The 23,754-nt window shown below is 36.0% G+C and overlaps 1 protein-coding gene across 15 annotated transcripts in view; it reads right to left on the reverse strand.

The window, feature by feature from the left end:
• BBS9 (Bardet-Biedl syndrome 9) overlaps positions 1–23,754 on the reverse strand; it is a 557,785-nt gene that overhangs the window by 363,899 nt on the left and 170,132 nt on the right. For 14 of the 15 annotated variants that reach the window (XM_073008978.1, XM_073008977.1, XM_007981645.3 and 11 more), the window contains one exon: positions 5,265–5,439. In XM_073008978.1, the coding sequence (XP_072865079.1) occupies positions 5,265–5,439 (175 nt within the window). Of the gene's footprint in view, positions 1–5,264; positions 5,440–21,377; positions 21,588–23,754 lie in introns of those variants that run through there. The other variant, XM_038004817.2, reaches the window with a different exon arrangement.

Raw genomic sequence — 23,754 nt, forward strand, 5'->3', positions numbered from 1 at the left:
GTGAAAGGGAGAAGATCTCCGCCTTGAAAAATCATGCTACAAAATCCCACAGGCAGCTGCAGCAAATCTCTCTATACCATCTGAGATTGACCTTCAAAATTCCAAAGTCTCTAAAAGTGCAAAATAATTAGACCTCACATTCTGAACTCCAAATAGGATTGCTTTCCTATTCCCAATTCATAACAACAGAAATAGTATGCGCTGGTGACTAAAACATCATCCCAGAGCTTGTCCTGCTATGGATCTAACCCTAGGCAATGAATTACTTAGGTGGGTCATTTCCTGCGGAAACCAACCTGCCAGGGGATAATATAGATGTTCATGAGATTGTTACAAAGGTCCAAAACTCTTTGAGCTATTTGAAGCTTCTTACATAACTATGGTCATTATTTCATCTAAGAAATAAGTGAGCCTGTAAAGCGGCCTTATTAACATTAAAACAGCAGGCAGAGGCATAGCCAAAATTGACTACTGATTTCCAAATCCAAACCATTTACCTTCCTAAAAGACAACTCAGAAAAGTATTTTATTACTTAAACTTAACAGCAAAATTAGATGATGATAAACTTACAAGAGCATCTATTTTCTGGTTCTTCCTTAACTCCTCTTAACTGTGACCAATAAAGTACATAAAAATCTATTTCCAAAACCAAACAATTCCAAGCAGATTTGGAAATTCTGAAATAAAATATCTGGGTCTTTTTTCTTACCACTCAAGTGTTCAGTAACATAAGCTACACAAAAAAGTTTCCTTGTTGAGATTGCTGAAAGAATAATCAGGGCCAGTGTAACAAGATCTTATGAAAGAGTGCCATACACGTCCCTCAGAACAGAAAGGCACTAATCACAACTACAGCAAGTGCATGTAAACAGTGGTGCTTTTTGACTCACTAACCACAAATGCTTAACAGGTCCTGTAGTGCACCAATAACAAACTCAACCACATAATTTAATACGCCATATCGCACTGCATTGTAAAAACAGCAGCAAGTAACTAAAACACAGATTGAGGCATCACAGAGCACAAAAGTAAACCCTCCAAAATCATTTACTTTCAAATGAAACATAACTATCATCTCGATGAGTGGCAGGAAGTTTTGGAACCTTGACATGTAACCCAGAGAGCTTTACTAGAAATGGAAGCTTGAGATACAGAGCATTATTATGTTGATTTCAACTATACCTAAATTCTTGACTATGCCAGGACAAATCCTTTTCATTGAAAGATGCCAGTAACAAAACAGAAGCCTTCTTTATACACTTTTCACTCTTTTGTCAGTTCTCATCAAACACCTAATTTCACCAAGGTACAGTAATTTCACCAAGGTACAGTGCTAGGCACTTCAGGGGATACAGAATTCCTGCCATCAAGGAGTACTGAGCTTAGTCAAGGAGAAAAACAAATAAATGTCTGCTATCAGTGAAAGCATGAGTAATACCTAAGGGAAGCACTGAAAAACTACTATGTAAATTGAGAAAAAGGAGATGTTGCTTACATCTAGGTCAGGGAAGAACTGAAGGGGAGCAGGGAGGCTTCTAGACATAATTTCCATGTGCAGACAAAGAAGGAAGAGCGCTTCAGACATAGGAGATAGACAGTATGTGCAAAAAAAAAAAAAAAGAGAGAGAGAGAGAAAAGCCTTTAACATATACGGAGACTACAAATATTTCCATTTGGTCAGAGCCAAAGATTGGAGAAGAATACTTCTGCTTAAAATAGTCAATTAAATTCAACAAAAACACTTTTAAATCTTTATTTAAGGCTGATTATTTACTTAGTAATGTATTAGGAGCTATTGAGGGGTTGCTGGGGAAGGGGTATAGCAGACAGGACAGAAATAACACCCATGGCAGATAGACTCTTTTAGGGAGCCTCCCTACATTCAACTCTTGGAGGTCCCACCTCAAGGCCTCCTCAGCATCCTATGCAAAGCTCTGCTATAGCCTGTATCACAAATGGACTGAAGTCTCTGACTTCCCGCCTCCTTGAATTCTACTTGAGGATAAGAGGCACGTCTATTTGACTACATTTCCAGTACCTTGCACAGTATGTAGCACACAAGCCTGTTGAAAAATATTTGCTGAATGAATGACTGAATAAACAAATGGAATTATTCAGTCAGTGAACAGATGTTTAAGACAGATTCCTCTCTCAAGAACCTGATAATGCAAGATACTCTGGAAAATGTCAGTATAAGAAGGCAATACATGACAGCCAAACATCAGTGTTTTAGGCAGTAATATATCTAGGAGGTGAAAAAAGGAAGACAATTGAACCAGTTAACTTCAAAAGTCACTTCCAAGTCCAAAAGTCCACATCATAGAGGTAAAATGGGACCGGATTATAAAAAGCACTGAATGCCAATATTAAAAAATCTAGGCTGGGTGTGGTGACTCATGCCTGTAATCCCAGAACTTTGGGAGGTCGAGGCGGGTAGATTGCCTAAGCTCAGGAGTTTGCGACCAGCCTGGGCAACACAATGAAACGCCATCTCTACTAAAATACAAAAATAATTAGCGGGCGTGGCAGCATGCGCCTATAGTCCCAGCTACTCGGGAGGCTGAGGCAGGACAATTGTTTTAACCCGGGAGACAGAGGTTGCAGTGAGCCAAGATCACACCACTGCACTCCAGCCTGGGCGACAGAGCGAGACTCCGTCTCAAAAAAAAAAAAAAAAAAAAAAGTCTAGGTTTTTTAGTAAGAAATAAAAATTATTCTGGCTTAAAGAGGTGTTTTAAAAGAAAAGATATGAGAAGGACCCTTCAAAGTTTAGAGAGAAAAAAAAAATAGAAATCCAAGTGAAAAAATACAGGCCTGAACCAATGGGAATGGGAAGGAAAGGCTGAATAAGAGAAAGTATTAAGGGCAGAGATTACTGACTAAATAACTCTGAAAGGCAAAGGATAAGAAAAGAGAATAAAAGATGATCAAAGTTTGGACACACATGGCCTTTACCCTTACCCCCAAAAAAGGGCAAACAGGCCAGGAGTGATGGCTCATGCCAGTAATCCCAGCACTTTGGGAGGCCAAGGTAGGAGGATCACTTAAGCCCAAGAGTTCAAGACCAGTCTGGGCAACATAGTGAGACCCTGTCTCTATTTAAAAAAAAAAAAAAAAAAAAAAAAAAATTCAAGGGCAAACAATTCTCTTACTTCAAAAGAAAAATGGTGCTCAAAGTGTGCCCCTGAATTAGATTCACCTGGAGTAAAAATTTACAATGATGATTTCTGGGTCTTATCCCCAAACCTATTAAAAGAAATCTAGGGGACTGGGGACTAGCATCTGTAAATGTGCATTTTATAACAGGCTGTCCAGGTGACTCCTACGCACACTGAAGTTTGAGACCCTGAGCCTTCACTGGTTTTTATTTGAACATAATTAAGTGGGGTTTAAAGAAATGAAAGGTATCAATATCAAAAATGAAAATGAGTTATGTGTTAAAGCCTATTCTATTAACTGATTATATTCTATTAACCGAATATAGACAGATTTAATAAAACCTCAAAAGAACAAACTTACAGTTTTCAGGCTTTCTCCAAAATCCAAAAATGCAGCAGTGATTATCATTTAATATAATATATTACAAAGTTGAAAGCATATATAAGTACAACATACTACTTAATGTTGTAAACCTTCTTGATTGTCATCATTTCACAATAATCTCATATCTCATGCATTTTTGCCATTATAAATGATCCATATAATGGATAACGTGTACATTTTTTAGTCTAAGACAAAGATGAATTTAATAGATTGGTATGTTGGAGAATTACCACAGTTAAAACAATGTGAGCTTCTGTTAGATTAAACTCACACATTAAGGAAATTTACACATTACTTCTTTATCCAATCACTCCTAGAGTTATTATCAAATTAATTCCTATGCACATATTTCAAAGAGTAAGTAACTGGGTGTTTAAATATTTGTACTGTGACCCTAGCATAGCACTACTTGGCAGGAGGTGGGGCACAGAGCTGGGTGGAAAGCTAAAAAGCAGATCTCCTAATATTGCTGAAGTTTGGCAGGCTTGAGTAAACTATACAGATATTTTTCCCAACCTCTCAAAATAAATATAATATTTTATTTATTACCAGTAGCAATGCCACCATTCAATCATCTCCTTTGGACAAAAGCCATAAGAATTATAGACGGAATATTACATGATGATACACTTCCTAAATCAGTGAAATTCTGCTTACTCACAAACATTCACTTATTTTCAGAGTTTTAACCCTAGATGCCTAGTCATTTACAAAAAGCAAATGGCTACTTATGAAGAGAAAACTGCATTAACTTGTTATATACACAACATTGAAACCTGAAGACAAAAATTTACATCTGTTGCCTGATGAATTTATATCTTCTCCCCATCTTGGGAAAAATGATGTGGCCAAAAATAATGTTGAAAAGCTATAATGATGTGCTGCTTAGATGTTTAAAGATCTAAATGTTGCCATCAGTAAGGTAACACAATAAACCTACTAAAGACACTGAAACCCTCCAAGGCTATTTCTTTTCCCAGCATGAATTTCTACTTTCTTTTCCCCATTCTCTCTGCCAATAAAAACCTTCCTCTCCAAAAACTCAAAACCTTGACTTTTATTTAAATCTAGCTGGTGGAGAAGAAAACGGTCTCTCTCATACACAATTTACCACGACCAATAAGAATTTCTAGCAAATAAGTATAAACTATTTGCCTAGGATCATTTTCATACTTCACTTATACTACAAATTATTCTTTTAAAAAAGTATTAACATTCATATTAACAGTTCATGCCAGTATTTTTCCTATGTCACACACATTCCTTTTTATTATAAAAGCATTCCACAGCTAAATCTTCAATTTGGCTTTTTTCACTCAACATTGTGTTTAAGTATTTACTATATCAAGGAACAATGACAAAAATCATTGAGCATTTTCTACAGGGTGGTAACTTGACATACATTTAATCCTTATAACAAACTTGTCAAAATGAATAATATTACCTCCTTTAGAGCCAGGATAAGGACAGCGACCATCAAACATCTGCAGTGGTAAAATCAGGATTCCAATCCAGGTCTGCCTCCCAAACCACTGCTCTATATTGCCTTTCAAATATTTTACAATAGTAAATGATATCGTCTAAGTCACCACAATCACATTTTGTCAAAGAAACCAATCTCTTTTTCATTTGTGATATTGAAGCCCTTTGTGGACAAAAATTAGTCAGCAACAAACACACCAAAAAATCATGATTCCAAAGAGTTAACATCCAAACTTACTTATAACTTTCCACTTGTCGGCAGGAAGAGACAGTAATGAAGGAATCTGTACGGGAACTGTAGGCAAGAGGACCAGGCAGAAGAAAGCCAGGGAGAAATCTTCCAAAAGCATAGCTCTCCTGCTCAAATACCATCAGCATCCCATCCATAGACTGGATGCAAATTAAATCTCGACCTAAAGAAGAATTAGAGAAAATTAGATGGCCTATTCTTTTTATAAATATAATATTTTTATTAATCACTATCTATAACAAGTATGTCTTAGGCACCAATTTTACATAAATCATAGCATTAAGCAGCATTGGGTGTGAAAATTACTAATAGTGAAAAATACTAATCCCTGATTGCCCTCAACTATAGACTGATTCTGCGGTGTCTTCTACTATTAGTCTATCAATATTAAGTACAATATTCACAGTTCTTAAAATGTACTGAGATGATGGTAATGATGATGATTTCTATGATACAGTTTAGTATCCCTAATCTGAGAAAGATCTAGTGACTATAACCTTTCATGTCCTGCTAGTGTGATTAGTATATCTTATAATGTATTACATAGGAAAAAATTATGTTAGAGGAAAATTAAGTTACTCATTAAGGGAATAAATAAAAGGCCAGTCTTGTGCCTTGTCATCTCTAGCTCATACACCATATACAATAAGTACTATAATAACTATTCTATATCACCTTGAATATCAGTGACAATCTTAAATAGTATACTTAGATTTTAAAAAGAGCTCAAAAGAAATCAAATTGCATAGAAATAGATGATACTCTTCTTGTTGTGTCTAAGGACAATCATACAGCTAAGCAACTTTTAAAAAGGAAACATATCACCAAAGGAGGCTAAAAAAAAGGAAAAAAGAGAGAGAGCAAACCGAGTTTTGCAGTGCTTATTACTGCACTATACTCTAACCCATCTCAACTAATACAATAGATTTATCAACCTTAAATAGTCTGAAAGATGTTCTAGGATGAATATTGTCTGCGAATGAATGTTCACTAAACATACATCTGAACCATTCAGGAATCTCTCTTTAGAGAGATAAAAATTGTTTATATTAATGCTGTTTGAAAAGTATTATCTCAATACTCAGATTCTTTCATAATGTATAGTAGGCTTTACAGTTACTGTTTTAAGCTTTGTTTTTGTTGTTGTTAATGGTTTTTTGGGGGTTTTTTTGTTTTGTATTTTTGTCTTTGAGACAGAGTCTCACTCTCTGGCCAGGCTGGAGTGCAGTGGCACGATCTCAGCTCACCACAACCTCTGCCTCCTGGGTTCAAGTGACTCTCCTGCCTCAGCCTCCCAAGTAGCTGGGACTATGGGCGCCACCACGCCCAGTTAATTTTTGTATTCTTGTAGTATTTAGTAGTATTATTTTGTATTTTTAGGGTTTCAACAATGTTGGCCAGGATGGTCTCGATCTCTTGACCTCAAGATCCGCCCACCATGGCCTTCCAAAGTGCTGGGTCTACAGGCATGAGCCACCACGCCCAGCCTAAGCTTTGTTTTTTAATGTTATCCTTATCCACTATGCTATTAAAAGTTTCCAAAAAAGATGTGAGTTTATATGTATGCTGTATGTATATGCATGCTGTACACATGTATTCACAGAGACACAATCAGACAAAAAGAATCTCATCTAGCTATTTGGCAAACCTACCTGTCTGCAATCAACAAAAATGTATAAGTATAAAAATGCCTCTAAGTAGTCGAAATAAATGCTGCAAGGTCTTTGTAATAAAAATCATGCAAATTTTCAAAGGTAGGATTCCCAGGTCCCACTAAGGGCATCAATTCTTATTTTAATTATGGTTCTAACAATTGTCATTTTTATAAACAAGTTACTGATATTCCTGTAGCTTCAGCCTTCTCATTTGTAAAATAAGTATATTTGCATAAGAGCTCCAAGGTTATCAGTTAATCTTCAGCAAAGGCGCCAAGAATACACAATGGTGAAAGAATAGTCTCTTCAATAAGTGGTGCTGGGAAAACTGGATATCCACATGCAAAAAAAAAAAAAAAAGGATCCTTATCTTACACTATACAAAAAAAAAAAAAAAAAGATCCTTATCTTACACTATACCAAAAAAAAAAAAAAAAAAAAAGGATCCTATCTACACTATACAATCAAAATCCACTCAAAGTAGTTTAAGATTTAAATCTAAGATCTGAAGCTGCAAGCTCCCGGAAGGTAAACATATGGTGAAAAGCTTCATGGCATTGGTCTTGGCAATGATTTTTTGGATAGGACACCAAAAGTACAAGCAAAACAAAAAAGAAGGGGGAGGACTACATCAAACTAAAAATTTTCTGCACAGCAAAGAAAACAATCAATAAAAAGCACATAGTGGGAGAAAATATTTGCAAACCATATATCTGATAAGCAATTAGTCTCTAAAATATTTAAGAAGCTCACACAACTCAATAACAAAAAAACAAATAAACCAATTCAAAAATGGGCAAAGGGCAAGAATAGACATTTTTCCAGATAAGATATACAAATGGCCAACAGGTATATGAAAAGGTGCTCAACATCACTAATTATCAGGGAAATGCAAAACAAAAACCACAATGAGATATCACCTCACATGTTAGAAAAAAAGAAAGAACTCCTGCCATTTACAACGTGGACAAACCTAGAGAACACCATGCTAAATGAAATAAGCCAGACAACAAAAGACAAACATTACATGATCTCACTCATATGTGGAATATTTTTTAAAAGTCAAATTCATAGAAACAGAGAGTAGCAGGGTGCTTACCAGGGTTCAGGGATGGGGAAAATGAGGAAATATTGGTCAAATGATATACACTTGCAGTTATGATACGAATACGTTCTGGAGACCTAATGCACAGCACAGTGATTACAGTGAATAATAATGGACACTTGAAATTTGCTAAGTGAGTAGATTTTTGTTCTCACCACAGAAAAAAGAAGATAATTATGAGAAGTGATTTATATGTTAATTAGCTTGATTCTGGTAATCATTACACAATGTATATGTATATCAGACCACATTGTACACCTTGAATATATACAATTTTTATTTATCAATCATATCTCAATAATGCTGAGAAAAAGAGTTCCGAAGTTAGAGGTAAGATGTCAAAGTCCCTAACACAGTATAGCACACATAAGACACAGAATAAATTATAGCATTATTAAGAGGGTTATTATTACCTGCTTCCCTAGCCCAGAAAAAAAGAAAGTGGTAAATTAGAAAGGGGTGAAGGCACTGTCAGCTGTGAGCAATGACAGCTAATGCCCTAACAAAAATAAAAGAGAACATCTATAAAACACATATCAAATAATTCAAAAAAGAACATCTGTCTGGGCTCAGTTAGCATAAGAGCAATTATGAACCCTATATATCTCAAAAAGAGAGATGTCATTATTAAGTGGATTTAATATAGTTTGGTATAGCTCTTTTTTTTTGCAAAAAAGAACTTTTGGCAGAGATGCTAACTGCTGCCCCCAAGAGTCATTCTTTCTTTATTAGTAGAATCATGAATTATCGTGAGACACACGGCCATCCAAAATAACGCTTTGTTTAAGATGGTTAAATGTGACAGAAATAAATTTTTTTTTTTTTTTTGAGACAGAGTCTCACCCCTCGCCCAGGCTGGAGTGAGTGCAGTGGCACGATCTTCGCTCACTGCAACCTCCTCCTCCCGGGTTCAAGCAATCCTCCTGCCTCAGCCTCCTAAGTAACCAAGATTACAAGCACGCCACCACCCCCGACTGATTTTTGTATTTTTAGTAAAGATGAGGTTTCACCATGTTGGCCAGGCTGGTCTTGAACTTCTGACCTCATGTGATCCGCTCACCTCGGCCTTCCAAAGTGCTGGAATTACAGGCATTAAGCCACCACACCTGGCCAAACATCTTTCTTATTGCAGACATCATTAAGTCGAGCCTTTGTTAAAGCAACCAAACCTGGATCTTAAATAACAGAGAACCAGAATCTGAGCCTAAAGATCCATCCCGCATTGCTGTCTACTAAAATTTAGTTTCACTTAACTGAACCCTGGTACCAAAAATAACAGGTATAGGAAAGATATTGGGACAACTGGGGGAATTTGAATATGACTGCAGGTTTGATAACATTAAGGAATTATTGCTAATTTTCTTAAGCGTGATCATGGCGTTGTGAAATATTCTCATTGGGAGATGTGTGCTGACGTATTTATGGTAAAGAGGTGTAAGATGTGTAACTCACTTTCGAATGGTTCATCAAAAAAAGTGTATAAATACATATATTTACAATGGTTGATGTGGAAATATGGGTGTTCATGTTACTTTTTCTATATACTTTTTCACAACAAAAGTTTTTAAAAATTAAGTGTAAATATATACATTTTGTATGTAAATACAAATGTTGATATATTTTCTATTAAGATATGAAATATTCATGCAATGACCTTGACCTACGGTGGAGGATATTACGGTAACCAAAATAATACTCTTGATATCTGTGTTATTGAAGACTATAAGCTCAAAACGTGTACTTGCAAGCAGAAGTACCAATAAAATTTGTGTTCATTTCAATATGTGGTATCTTTGTACCACAAATCTTCAGTCTCCCAAAGACCTCAAAGAAGTGGTCTTCAGAATGTGGCCCCCAGACCAGCACCATCTGCATCACCTAGGAACTTCTCAGCAATGCCAATTCTAAGATACCAATCTAGGCCTATCTTATCACAAACTCTGGTCACAGAGCCTAGAAATGCTAGTTTTTAACAAGCCTAGAGACTACTATGGTGCATGCTAAAGTTTCAGAACCACTACCTTAGCATGATAGGATGAAGAACTAAGGCCTGAAGAAAGCCTGAACCCCACAGAAAACCTGGCCTGTTAGCATATGATATGGTTTGGATCTGTGTCCCTGTCCAAATCTCATGTCAAATTGTAATCTCCAATGTTGGAGGTGGAACCTGGAGGGAGGGAGGTGATTGGATCATGAGGGTGGTCCTTCATGAATGGTTTAGCATCATCCCCTTGGTACTGTTCTCATGATAGTGAGTGACTTTTCACGACATCTTGTTGTTTAAAAGTGTGTAGCACCTCCCCCCTCTCTCTCTTGCTCCTGCTCTCACTATGTGACATGCGTGCTCCCCCTTTGCCTTCCACTGTGATTGTAAGTTTCCTGAGGCCACCCCAGAAGCCAAGCAGATGCCAGCATCATGCTTCCTGTACAGCCTGCAGAACCGTGAGCCAATTATAAATTACCAGTCATGGGTATTTCTTTATAGCAATGTGAGAACAGCCTAATACAGCATAGTAGAAGAGGTCCTATTTCCTGAAACTCTAGCAACATAGAGAATACTTAAGATATTAAAGTCCAAGTGGGCTGGCTCTGAGGCCAAATAATCCAGTTTTGAGTCCAGCTCCACCAATTATTAGCTGTGGGCTTAGACTCAAGTTTCCTTATCTGCAAGATGGAGTAACTACTTCAGTCACTTGTGAGAATTAAATAACGTATGGAAACTAGACCTAACAATGGAAAATACCCAAACATATTATTATTTCCATAATTATTTTCTGACTCTTATACTACATGTTGTATTAACGTTTAACTGCTTGCTATTTCCCACACACATCATGATGATGCACGCTTCCTTCCTTTTGTTTACATAATTTTCTTTCCTCCAGAGGTCATTTAACTTTTCTCCCCCTCATCTAGCAAACATTTGCTAGCTTCCCCCAAGTCATCCGTTCTCCTCTCCTCATGCTCAGCCATAAGGTTTGGGTGAGATGGACCTCACTCTAAGCTTGAGACAAGGCCCTGACTTATGTAAACCAATTAGTACCCCAGTAGTCAACAGTGACTTGTTCAGGATAATTTACAGCCAATGAGAGAAAAATGAAATCCCTAATTTGAGCTGGAACTAGAGGAAAAGTTACTCTTCCCTGGTGCGTAATGAATGAGGAACATACGGTATGGAATCACGGGGGCCATTTGGCTTTTCCAAAAGCACAGTTAAGAGAGAGCCATGGTAATAGCCTACCAACCAAAGAAAGTCCAGGACCAGACAGATTCACAGCAGAATTCTACCAGAGGTACAAGGAGGAGCTAGTACTATTCCTTCTGAAATTATTCCAATCAATAGAAAAAGAGCAAATCCTCCATAACTCATTTTATGAGGCTAACATCATCCAGATACCAAAAGCCTGGCAGAGACACAACAAAAAAAGAGAATTTTAGACCAATAACCCTGATGAACATCGATGCAAAAATCCTCAATAAAATACTGACAAACCGAATCCAGCAGCATATCAAAAAGTTTATCCACCATGATCAAGTGGGCTTCATCCCTGGGATGCAAGGTTGGTTCAACATACGCAAATCAATAAACGTAATCCAGCATATAAACAGAACCAAAGACAAAAACCACGTGATTATCTCAAGAGATGCAGAAAAGGCCTTCGACAAAATTTAACAGCCTTTCATGCTAAAAACTCTCAATAAATTCGCTATTGATGGAATGTATCTCAAAATCATAAGAGCTATTTATGACAAACCCACAGCCAATATCATACTGAATGGGCAAAAACTGGAAGCATTCCCTTTGAAAACTGGCACAGGGATACCCTCTCTCACCACTCCTATTCAACATAGTGGTGGAAGTTCTGGCTAGGGCAACCAGGCAAGAGAAAGAAATCAAGGGTATTCAATTAGGAAAAGAGGAAGTCAAATTGTCCCTGTTTGCAGATGACAAGACTGTATATTTAGAAAACCCCATTGTCTCAGCCCAAAATCTCCTTAAGCTGATAAGCGACTTCAGCAAAGTCTCAAGATACAAAATCAATGTGCAAAAATCACAAGCATTCTTATACACCAATAACAGAAAAACAGAGAGCCAAATCATGAGTGAACTCCCATTCACAATTGCTTCAAAGAGAATAAAATACCTAGGAATCCAACTTACAAGAGATGTGAAGGACCTCTTCAAGGAGAACTACAAACCACTGCTCAGTGAAATAAAAGAGGACACAAACAAATGGAAGAACATTCCATGCTCATGGACAGGAAGAATCAATATCATGAAAATGGCCATACTGCCCAAGGTAATTTATAGATTCAGTGCCATCCCCATTAAGCTACCAATGATTTTCTTCACAAAAATGGAAAAAACTACTTTAAAGTTCATATGGAACCAAGAAAGAGCCTGCATTGCCAAGATAATCCTAAGCCAAAGAACAAAGCTGGAGGCATCATGCTACCTGACTTCAAACTATACTACAAGGCTACAGTAACCAAAACAGCATGGTACTGGTACCAAAACAGAGCTATTGACCAATGGAACAGAACAGAACCCTCAGAAATAATACCACACATCTACAACCATCTGATCTTTGACAAACCTGACAAAAACAAAAAATGGGGAAAGGATTCCCTGTTTAATAAATGGTGCTGGAAAAACTGGCTAGCCACAAGTAGAAAGCTGAAACTGGATCCCTTCCTTATACCTTATACAAAAATTAATTCAAGATGGATTAAAGACTTAAATGTTACATCTAAAACCATAAAAAACGCTAGAAGAAAACGTAGGCAATACCACTCAGGACATAGGCATGGGCAAGGACTTCATGTCTAAAACACCAAAAGCAATGGCAATAAAAGCCAAAATTGACAAATGGGATCTCATTAAACTAAAGAGCTTCTGCACAGCAAAAGAAACTACCATCACAGTGAACAGAGAACCTACTGAATGGGAGAACATTTTTGAAATCTACTTATCTGACAAAGGGCTAATATCCAGAACCTATAAAGAACTCAATCAAATTTACAAGAAAAAAACAAACAACCCCATCAAAAGGTGGGCAAAGGATATGAACAGACACTTCTCAAAAGAAGACATTCATACAGCCAACAGACACATGAAAAAATGTTCATCATCACTCGCCATCAGAGAAATGCAAATCAAAACCACAATGAGATACCATCTCACACCAGTTAGAATGGCAATCATTAAAAAGTCAGGAAAAACAGGTGCTAGAGAGGATGTGGAGAAAGAGGAACACTTGTACACTGTTGGTGGGACTGTAAACTAGTTCAACCATTGTGGAAGACAGTGTGGTGATTCCTCAAGGATCTAGAACTAGAAATACCATTTGACCCAGCCATCCCATTACTGGGGATATACCCAAAGGATTATAAATCATGCTGCTATAAAGACACACGCACACATATGTTTATTGCGGCACTATTCACAATAGCAAAGACTTGGAACCGACCCAAATGTCCATCAGTGACAGATTGGATTAAGAAAATGTGGCACATATACACCATGGAACACTATGCAGCCATAAAAAAGGATGAGTTCGTGTCCTTTTTAGGGACATGGATGCAGCTGGAAACCATCATTCTCAGCAAACTATTGCAAGAACAGAAAACCAAACACCACATGTTCTCCCTCGCAGGTGGGAACTGAACAGTGAGAACACTTGGACACAGGAAGGGGAACATCACACACCAGGGCCTGTTGTGGGGTGGGGGCAGCGGGGAGGGACAGCATTAGGAGATATACCTAATGTAAATGACAAGTTAATGGGTGCAGCACACCAACATGGCACATGTATACATATGTAACAAACCTGCACGTTGTGCACATGTACCCTAGAACATAAAGTATAATAAAAAATAAAATAAAAATAAAAAAAGAGAGAGCCATGGTAGACACTGTTTGAGCCAGTGCATCAGGCCTCACCTGGAGCCAAATCTTCCCCTGAACTCTGCAGGCAATTCATTCCTGTAGATACTGAAGTCACTTTGTGTCAGGTCTCTGTCCCTGAACCAAGTGATCAATGCATTTTTCCTCTGAGAGACATCACAGGCTAAGACTCGTATCTTCCCATAAGTCTTCTCATTCCGCTTCAATCACCCTCCATGTGAGATCCCACAGAGCCCCCATTCCACCTCCGTGTTAGAATACATCATCTATTGAAATGATCTGTTTTTGTGTCTCTCATTTGCCCTGGACTAATGCAAAGGCAGGAACCCTATCTTACTCATCTTTGTAAATCCAGCAACTATAAAATGCCTGGCACATAGGAGATACATTAATAAATGTCTGTTGAGCTGAAGTAAGCTAGGCAAAATAATTTATTCAGCTGTACCTCAGATTGGCTGAGATTTTATTCCATGTGTTTCACACTGCATACAAAGTATGTGAAAAATGCTTTATTTATTACAATCTTGGCTACTGATGTTTAGAAAAATGTAGGGATTGATCCAAAACATTACTCAAAAATAAATAAATAAATCCTTCAAATCACTGTTTTGGAAACCACTTCAGAATACATACCAAAGGCTCCCCTTACAGATAATGGGAATAGAAAGAACAGTCCAGAAAAAGCCATGGAAGTTTTGTCATTCTGACAGAACAGAGCCAAAAGGAAGCCTTCACAAAAGCAATGGGATTTCAGAAGCTATTTAAATGACCTTGCCATGAACCATACTCAAAGAGTCTTTACCACATGCTCAGTATTATATCAGGAGCTGTAAGAAATATAGAACAACAGCAATATTAACTACTACTGCCATTTACTGAGCACCTGTTACATTTCTGGCCTTCTGTTAAACATTTAAACGGCATTATTAGTCATAATTTTTAATAACTCTAAAAAGTAGACAATAGTCCCATTTTATACATGAGAAGACTGAAACCCACAGAACTTAAACAAGTTGTCTAATGTCAAAGAATTAGAAAGTGACAACTAATCTTCAAGTAGGAATCCATCTGGCTCCATTATAATACACTGAAACCCTGGGAGGGAAAATTCATATTCATTTGTTAAAATAATATGCATTAACATACAAAATCTAAGTGGTGTAAAACAGACTAAACACTGCTGAAAATCAAAGAACTTCATTACGATAAAATTCCCAGAAAAGACTTCATGACAGATAGGATGCACCCTGGACTGCAAAAGATGGGCAGAGTTAATAGCAGTCAAACGTAAAAGTAGAGGGAAATTATCGGACGGAAAAGGAACACAGAAAAAGATGCAGAGGCAGTTATACTTGATCCACAGTGCAATGGGTCATGTTTCACCTACAGAGCATGAACCATAAAAGCACAAATTGAAAAGATAACAATATCTCAACAATGTCTCCTCAAAAATTATGCTGAAACCATACAAGAAAAAATAATTTTTAAATAGGAAAAAACTAGGAGATTTCACCAGAATTTAAAATCTGGATTTTATTCTAGTCATTTTGAGCACAATAAGAGAAAAACAACTGTTGTGACTTGAAATATTACTTGTAAGATCTGGAAACAAATTGAGAAAGAACTGACCAAGATCAATTTGAGAGAATTTTAAAAATCAATTATTTTTCATTTTCAAAGACAAAAAGAAATTCATGCCTGTGGGGTTGCAGGGGGTGGGTAGAGGCAGAAAAGTTCCATTATGGCGGCTTCATATCATGAACATTTATTAAATAGTATGTCTCATTTTCTGGCATTAAAATATCATATAGTCAAAGCTTTAACATGATGCATAAACTGGTAATCAACTAAATGTTAATCAGACAGCTAAATTTAACAGTCTTCTCTATTAAACTATAATCTATTCATGAAAATTATAATCTATTCATGAAGTGTAGGAGTGTGTGTGTGTGTGTGTGTGCGCGCCCCTGCCCAGAAGTTCTTTCTACCATGCATGACCCAGAACATGTTCCATCCTTCATTATTATGGCAACAAGGGCCTCACGGAGGGCAGTCCTGAATGCCATATCCTCCATTTCTCTGTCTTTGTCTTCCTGTGGAATATATGCAGCAGAGTAAGTGGTGTGGCAAACATGAAAGAAAACTACCATTACTCCGCAAGCTACATATTTTTTGAATCTCTCTATGCTCATATTTCTTTTACACATTGAGTAAAAATACAAGTGAAGAAATGCGAACGTGACCTATGGCCAAGCATATACGCAGTTCAGCATGCAGCTGTCAAAAATATTTGGTCTTTCTCCAAGTCTGAAAAATACACAAAAAACAGCTGTATAGGTAGTCAAAAAGGCAGACAGGAAACATCAAGAGACTGATACATAAGAACAGAAGAGTCCAAAAGTCTGTGGAACTTCCGCTCATTTTACTCATTTTACGCAGGCACGGAAAAAAAAAAAAATTGTTATTGTTACAGAAAGACTGAAACACTAACACATTAATCTTTATTGCAAACCTACCTCAAAAATGATATAACATGTTTGCTACGAACAAAGACATAAAAATATTCAGAGTAGGATTCTAACAGATACTGCCTTAAAAACAAATAGTAGATGGATATCTAGAGCTTGCTGGATTGTAAATTTGCCATTAAATATCATTTTTGTACTTTTCACTCATATCATCATGCAAATAAAACTACTACCATAGTTTTGAGATACATGCTCCTATTTGGCTATGCTTAGTAACTAATAATTGTTAATTAGTTGAAAGAATAGCTAACTTCTTTCTTATTACTCTCCCTCACATTCTGTTTCTGTTTGAACATTCTAAAGATAATTAGTGCCTAATAATAATGCAATATCCAATTAGATTCTAAGTTTAAAATCTTAGGCACAAATAAATACATTTTAAAACCTGAAGCAAACAGAAGAAATGAATAAACAGAATGCATATGTTGAGCTAAATAGCTAATATTTTAAATGATATACCAGGGAAAGTTACACAAATTCTCAACTATAAATCAAGTGTTACTCCAATAAATAGCCTCATGAGACTAATTGCTTTAAGATACAAGAAAATAAAATTTAAGTCTACATATTAACTTCTCCTATAAACTTGTCTTTTGACATTTTAATGTATCTAATTTTAATAGCAAACTTTAATTGCCTCACAAAGACCATTACTAAGTGTTCTGTCAAGCTATTTATCACAATCTTTTCCCCTAAACTGTGAACAAGGTTAATAACATAATATAAGAAAATTACAACCATTGATTAAATTAGCATTATATGTGATGGGTTCAATATGAATGCAATTTTAGAGTTTAAAAGAATGCCCTAAACATTATATTATTGCTTGCATCCACAAAATACTGGGTGAATTATTTTGTCAGATGCAACGATCATGAAAGTTTTGATAACATTTTCCATAACTCATATTCGTTCAACAAATTCCATGAACATTCATTGTACACCTTGTATGTGCTAGGAGAGACACAGTCGCTACTCTCAGAAAGTTGGGTGAATATGGGAGTTAATTAAATAGTACAACAATGTAAGAACAGAGATATATTAAAGTAATTTAAAAGGCTATGGGAGGATGATTAAAAGCTTCAGAACACTGGGTCTTGCAGGTTGAGAAAGAGTTTGCCAAGCAATTAGAGAAGCAAAAGCAGATGGAACACCATGCAGAGAGATATGGATTTAAAAAGACGTGTGTGGAAGGTGTTGGGAGGGGAGGGACTGGGTGCAGAGAGACACTGGTGATGAAGATGACATGCTCATTAGAACTGATGGCAAAGCCACAACTTGAGGACAAGTTTGCTGCATCCTTATCCCAGACCACTGGGAGCTCTATCAGTTTCCTCATCTGTAAAGTAATAGAAGAGAATATTACATAATACTGCAATAAGGATTAAATATAATTAAAATACATACTGCCTAGTACCTAGTAAGCATTCACTAAATGTTAAGTAATTGATATTACCGGGTTATTTTATTCCTTATAGACCAAACTTAAAATTGAAAAACTTAAAAATAAAGGGAAAAAATTCCTTCAGAGAAAAATGGATAAAATTTAATGTGAGAAAGAGTGCATGCACACACACACACACACAAAAAATATATATATATACACATGCACACTCAGAAATTCATCTTTTTTGCCAAAAATGCGGGGGGGGGGGCGGTTAAAACTTTAAAAACTGTAAGAAGTCTCTCGGAACTTAGGTCTGTGGGAACTGTTGGCTGTTCAAATGATTTTCTGCCTATTTTAAGTTAACTTTACTCAAAATAGCAATTTTCTTAACATGCTAACAATAGAAATCTCTAAAGAAGAATATTGTGAGTGTGCCAGAATCTGGGAATGGGGAATGAGCTGTCTCTGTTTGCACAACCTCAACCCCAACACACACACATACTCACATTCATATTCTCTCTCTTCCTCTCTCTCCCTTCCCCCACCCCAATATTGATATTTTCTTACAGGATGACTCCCTAAGAAAGACAAGACAGACAACATCATACAGAAGAGCCCGTATACTTTAGCATTCCTTTCTTCTCCTTTATCCAAAAGAAAAATTATTAAATAATGACTATAACTTTGAGGCATAAATTTAAAATATATAACCAGTTTCAAAGCAAGGTAAACTACTCAAGGTAATATCCAATCATGACAAGACCCCAGAGAATACTCCAAAAATATTTAAAAACAAAAAATATTAAATACTTTATTTTGTATAAATATTCCTCACTTGCAATAACATCAGTCTCATAAAGCATTAACTTCAAAGCTAACTATTTGCTTTTTACATATTATCAACTCTCTTAATCTTAAATCATTAGCATATCAAAAGAAGAAACAAGAAAAAACCTTAGTTTACAATGAACTCACTGTGACCAATTAGTTAATGCTGAAGAAAAAAAAAAAAAAAAACTAAAGCCAGGAAATTATCAGCTGAGTTTCAGCATGATTTAAACTTACAAAGTTTTAAAAGGCAAATCAAAATGAATTAGGGATAATTACGACATTAAATTTCCTGAACTGTCCATTCCTATCACAGACTTCAATGTGCAATTTAGCCATTGTTTGGTCTCTTAAATTTCTCTGGTTTCTTCGAAGGGAAGTAGTTAAAATACCCGTATGTTTAGTAGAAGTCATAGAGACAAATATACCAAAATATTCATCTTAATATACAAATGCAATCATGTTATCAACACACTCAAAAACTTCCAAGATACTCTAGTACCTCCAGAATTAAGTATAAATTCATAAACAAGATATCCAAAAGAACTCCTCAGTTTATGTCTACTAAATAAACATAGTACTCCCTCTCACCCATCCCCATCAGCCAAATACTCCAAGTAAAATAACCCTGCCCTAAATGCCCTTACATCATAAGTCCTTAAAGAGAAGCTAATTTTCTTTTCATTCTCTAGCTCATAACATGGAGCACAGTCTCTTACATGTTGGTGCTCCAAAAATATCTGTTTAACTAAATTGAACCATCATGAAAACAAGAAACTATGTCAAACTATAGTTCTAGATTAGTAATATGAATTATCACCAAAAGGACCAAAATGTTTGAAAGTATCACTATATTCACATGAAAACTCTGTAACAACTGCCATTATGTTTTATTCACCATGCCTCTCCATCCCTGATAGCCCCTCGTATCCACTGGAACCAAAAGTATTTATTGAATGAATGAATAGCATCAAAGTAAAAATAACATATAGTGAAAGTTCTGAAATAATTACTTTTGGCATGTGACACTTAAGAGACTGTGATTCAAAATTATTACCGAGTTTAGTATCCATCTCAGTATTACAGAGTTAGAACTAAGTCAAAAGACTAAGTACTCATTGTATACCTAACACTAGGTACACTAAGATCTATTAAGAAGAGAGTGGAAAGATTAAGGTTAAGCTGCTCTTAAAAAAAAATAAATAAAGACAGAAAGCCTACTGGAAAGATAATATAAAAAAATAGGAAATAAAGGAAGCATGGCTGAGAACCCTACAAGGAAAATATACAAATTAAGAGAAAAATCATTCAACCACAAAGAATAAATTGTGGAAGCCAAAAGTGGACACCAAAGGAGCAAAATGATCCTTAGATCCCTTAGTATTTCATTAAACTCTGACTTCAAAAGCATACTCAGATTAAACTTAAAGCTCTAATAATTATTAGAGCCTGGGTGCAAAGTCTTTTTCTTTTCAATACCAAACAAGTGATTATTATCAGCAGGCAAAGTACCAAAATGGGGCACTAATTAGGATACTCCCTGACTGTTTCCTGTTTCCAAAGCAGGATGGTACATCATAAAACAACAAACTGAACAAATATGGAAAGAGTATCAAATGTAGATATAGTACCAATAAGTAGTGGAAGGGACAATGATTTTTGAATCAGAAACACAAGATGATAAGGTTTGGAATTCTGGCTTTCACAGACACATCCTAGATATGTGACTTGGGTACTTTGTTTAATTTCATTCAGTCGGTATCTTCAAATGCAAAATAAGCCTTATTATAATCTCTATACCCCACTGGGTAACTAGGAAGACTAAAGGAGGGGAGGAGAGAATTAACTACCTGGTACAGTACATAGAACATGGTAGGAATGTATGCCAATCTTAAATTGAAATTTAGCACGCTTTTTAAAAAGTATCAAACCAACTTCCCCCAGCACACACACTTATTTATACCTTGGATATCAGATAATTTAGTTATTAAGTCTCACTCTTTACATACCAAAGGACAGAAAAGATCTCAGAGGAAGGTTAGGAAAAAATGTGCCAGGAAGTTGGAAATGGTTCAATTCAGAAATGTCCATTTCTATTCGCTAAAGTACTCAGTAAAACTGTGATTCCCAGGCTCATGAATTTCATTCAACTGTAACATTTCAGAAACTACTGGAGAACATGATAGGGTTGTCAACCTTGTAAAATGCCCAATCAGGATTTTTGTTTGTTTGTTTGATTGTTTGTTTGTTTTTTTGAGATGGAGTCTCGCTCTGTCACCCAGGCTGGAGTGCAGTGGCACAATCTCAGCTCATTGCAACCTCTACCTCCTGGGTTCAGGCAATTCTCCTGCCTCAGCCTCCTGAGTAGCTGGGACTACAGCCATGTGCCACCACTTCTAGCTAATTTTTGTATTTTTTATTAGAGACAGGGTTTCATCATGTTGGTTGGCCAGGTTGGTCTTGAACCTCCTGACCTCAGGTGATCTGCCCACCTTGGCTTCCCAAAGTGCTGAGATCACAGGCGTAGGCCACTCCACCCGGCCCCAATCAGGAAACTTTTTTTAAGAAATAGATTATAATCACCAATATTCTCTTAAAAGACAATACTAATACAAATAAGTAGGAAGTAAAAAATGTCAGCACTAAGTACAGTCCTCTAACTTAACAAATTTTAGCTTTAACTTACTTACATTAGCTCTTTTTCATCCATTATCTTAAGACCATCCAAAACTTTAACAGAGGATAGCAATTGAGAACCTCTGTTACAACTCAGCATTAACCATTTTTAAGGAACTTGGGAGCAACTACTATAAAGAACTCAGAAAACAAAAACAAAAAGTTTTTCATTTCCAGGAACAAAAGAAAAACTGGTTTCTACTCAGGCCTAGGTGAGGAAACAAGCATTTCCCATAAGAATTCCGGCTTTTTAACATCTCTCTACTATGACTTCCGGAATCAAAAAGTGAGACAAAGGCTCCCTCTGCTGACAAGTATGCAATACAATCCCATCAAAAATCTTCCCAATATGAATTGGATACTGCATAGGCTTTTACTATTCTCTATCAAAGACTGGCTTTATTTTATGACTTAAAACACAGGAATTCAGCTGCATCAGATATGAATGTGAAGGACATGTGTAACTACATAACACTCCTTGTATATTCCAATAGATATTTCTAAATCAGCTTTCAAAATTCTTGGTTTCTGCTCTGTTATCTAAAAGTTAACTGAGCTCCAATGTCATACAAAGAGGAAATTAAACAAGGAAGGCTAAAGAATTGAGACAGGTTTTAAGAGGGTATGAAGAACAACGGTAGCAATCTATGAATGCATTGATGACCTTTTCTCACAGAAGTCCAAAGAAATTAACAGAACCAAATGAAAGGCTTCAGAATTAACAGTAACAGCCATTTACAACTCTGGTCCATATATTACTAGCACATCCAACTATTCTGTAACTTGGGAAGGTCAAGAATTATTGTCCTCATTTACTGTGGATAGACCTAAGGCTCAAGAAAGTTCAAATGATTTGTTAAAGGACACACAGCTGGTAAGTAGCAGGGCCAGAACTCAACACCACATCTTCTAATCTTCCTACTGTTTCTCCAACTGAATGTTACACATAGTGTAGGTACCTAATGACATAATTTCTAAATTCCTTTATGATTCAAAATTAAACATAGTCTATCATTACAATAACACTTTATATGCTTATAAGCAACATCTAATTTAAATATAAAATGTTAAATGTTTCACTTTAGCAGACAAAACTTGAAGCTGAATTCTTTGTTAATTGCTTGCAAATGTAAATAAAATCAAACAATAAGTAGAGGACAAGTAGAGGAGATGAATAGCAGATAATACCCTGATTCTCACACTAAAATTATCGTATAAAATGTTTGTTCAAAGCAGTACTTTTAAGTACATCAATATGCTGCAAACAAAAAAGTAAATAAAATTTAGAAGCTAAAAACTAAGTAAAAGTGTGAACCCCATAAAGGTAAAAATTGCTGCTGGGGCATTTTCCTATCAGATAACCATAAGCTTCAGTTTTCATGCTCTCAAATGAGATACAGTAAAGGAGAAAAAACGTGTGGACCACCTTTTGTGGGGAATCTAGTAGATCCTTATATTGACTTTATCTCCCCAGTATAAAGCAAAGACCACAAAGAGCTCTACCTCTACTGTAAGGAGAACTTGTAAATAGCATTCCCCCTCAAGCCCAGAAGAAAGCAAAATAAAGTACACATCTCAAAACTTGGAACCAGATGAAGGAAAAAAAAAAAATCTATCCTAAGAATTCATAAACCCCAAACTGATTTTAATGTGGGTTTGCAGACTAAATTCATTCTATTGGACGACCCAAGAAACCTCAATCTGTGATTTTAGTATAAAGTGATACTGGGTTAGAAGTACCACCAAACATCTGACAAAAGTTTACTCAAATCTTTGAAGAAAGACACCAATCATTCCCACTGATAATGTTCAAAAGAATATGACCTCAAAGTCTAAGCTACAATACACAAAAAACTGAAGGCAACATGACCAAGAAACAGCAAAAATAATAGAGAACAGGATGAAAACTGCAAAGACTTCATGTACTGAAATTGACAGAAAATATAAAAATATTACACTTTCTGTTGAAAGAAATAAAAGCAGGTATTAAAAATGATTAAGAGACCTTATCAATGACCAAGCAAAATTTTTAAAAGAACAAACAGAACTTTGAGAAATAAAAAATATAATAATTAAGAGTGAACAAACTTAACAAAACTCTAAGAGCAGTTTTAATAAAAATTTGTAACTAGCAGTGATTTAGAAAGCAAAACAAATCTAAAAAAAATCCAAGATGCATCAAAATAATAGAGATGAATGGAAAATACACATGAAGCTAAGAGAAAACAATAGGGTAAAATGGTCTCACTTATATCTAACTGGATTTTCACAAGTACATAATAGAAAAAATATGGAAAAGGCTACATTCAAAGAAATAATGGCTGAGAATTATCTAGAACTGTTGAAAGTCACCAATGCTAATCCAGCTTTAAGTCCAATAAATCCCAAATA

The sequence above is a fragment of the Chlorocebus sabaeus genome, chromosome 21, assembly GCF_047675955.1.
Source record: "Chlorocebus sabaeus isolate Y175 chromosome 21, mChlSab1.0.hap1, whole genome shotgun sequence".
NCBI classification, from domain to species: domain Eukaryota; kingdom Metazoa; phylum Chordata; class Mammalia; order Primates; family Cercopithecidae; genus Chlorocebus; species Chlorocebus sabaeus.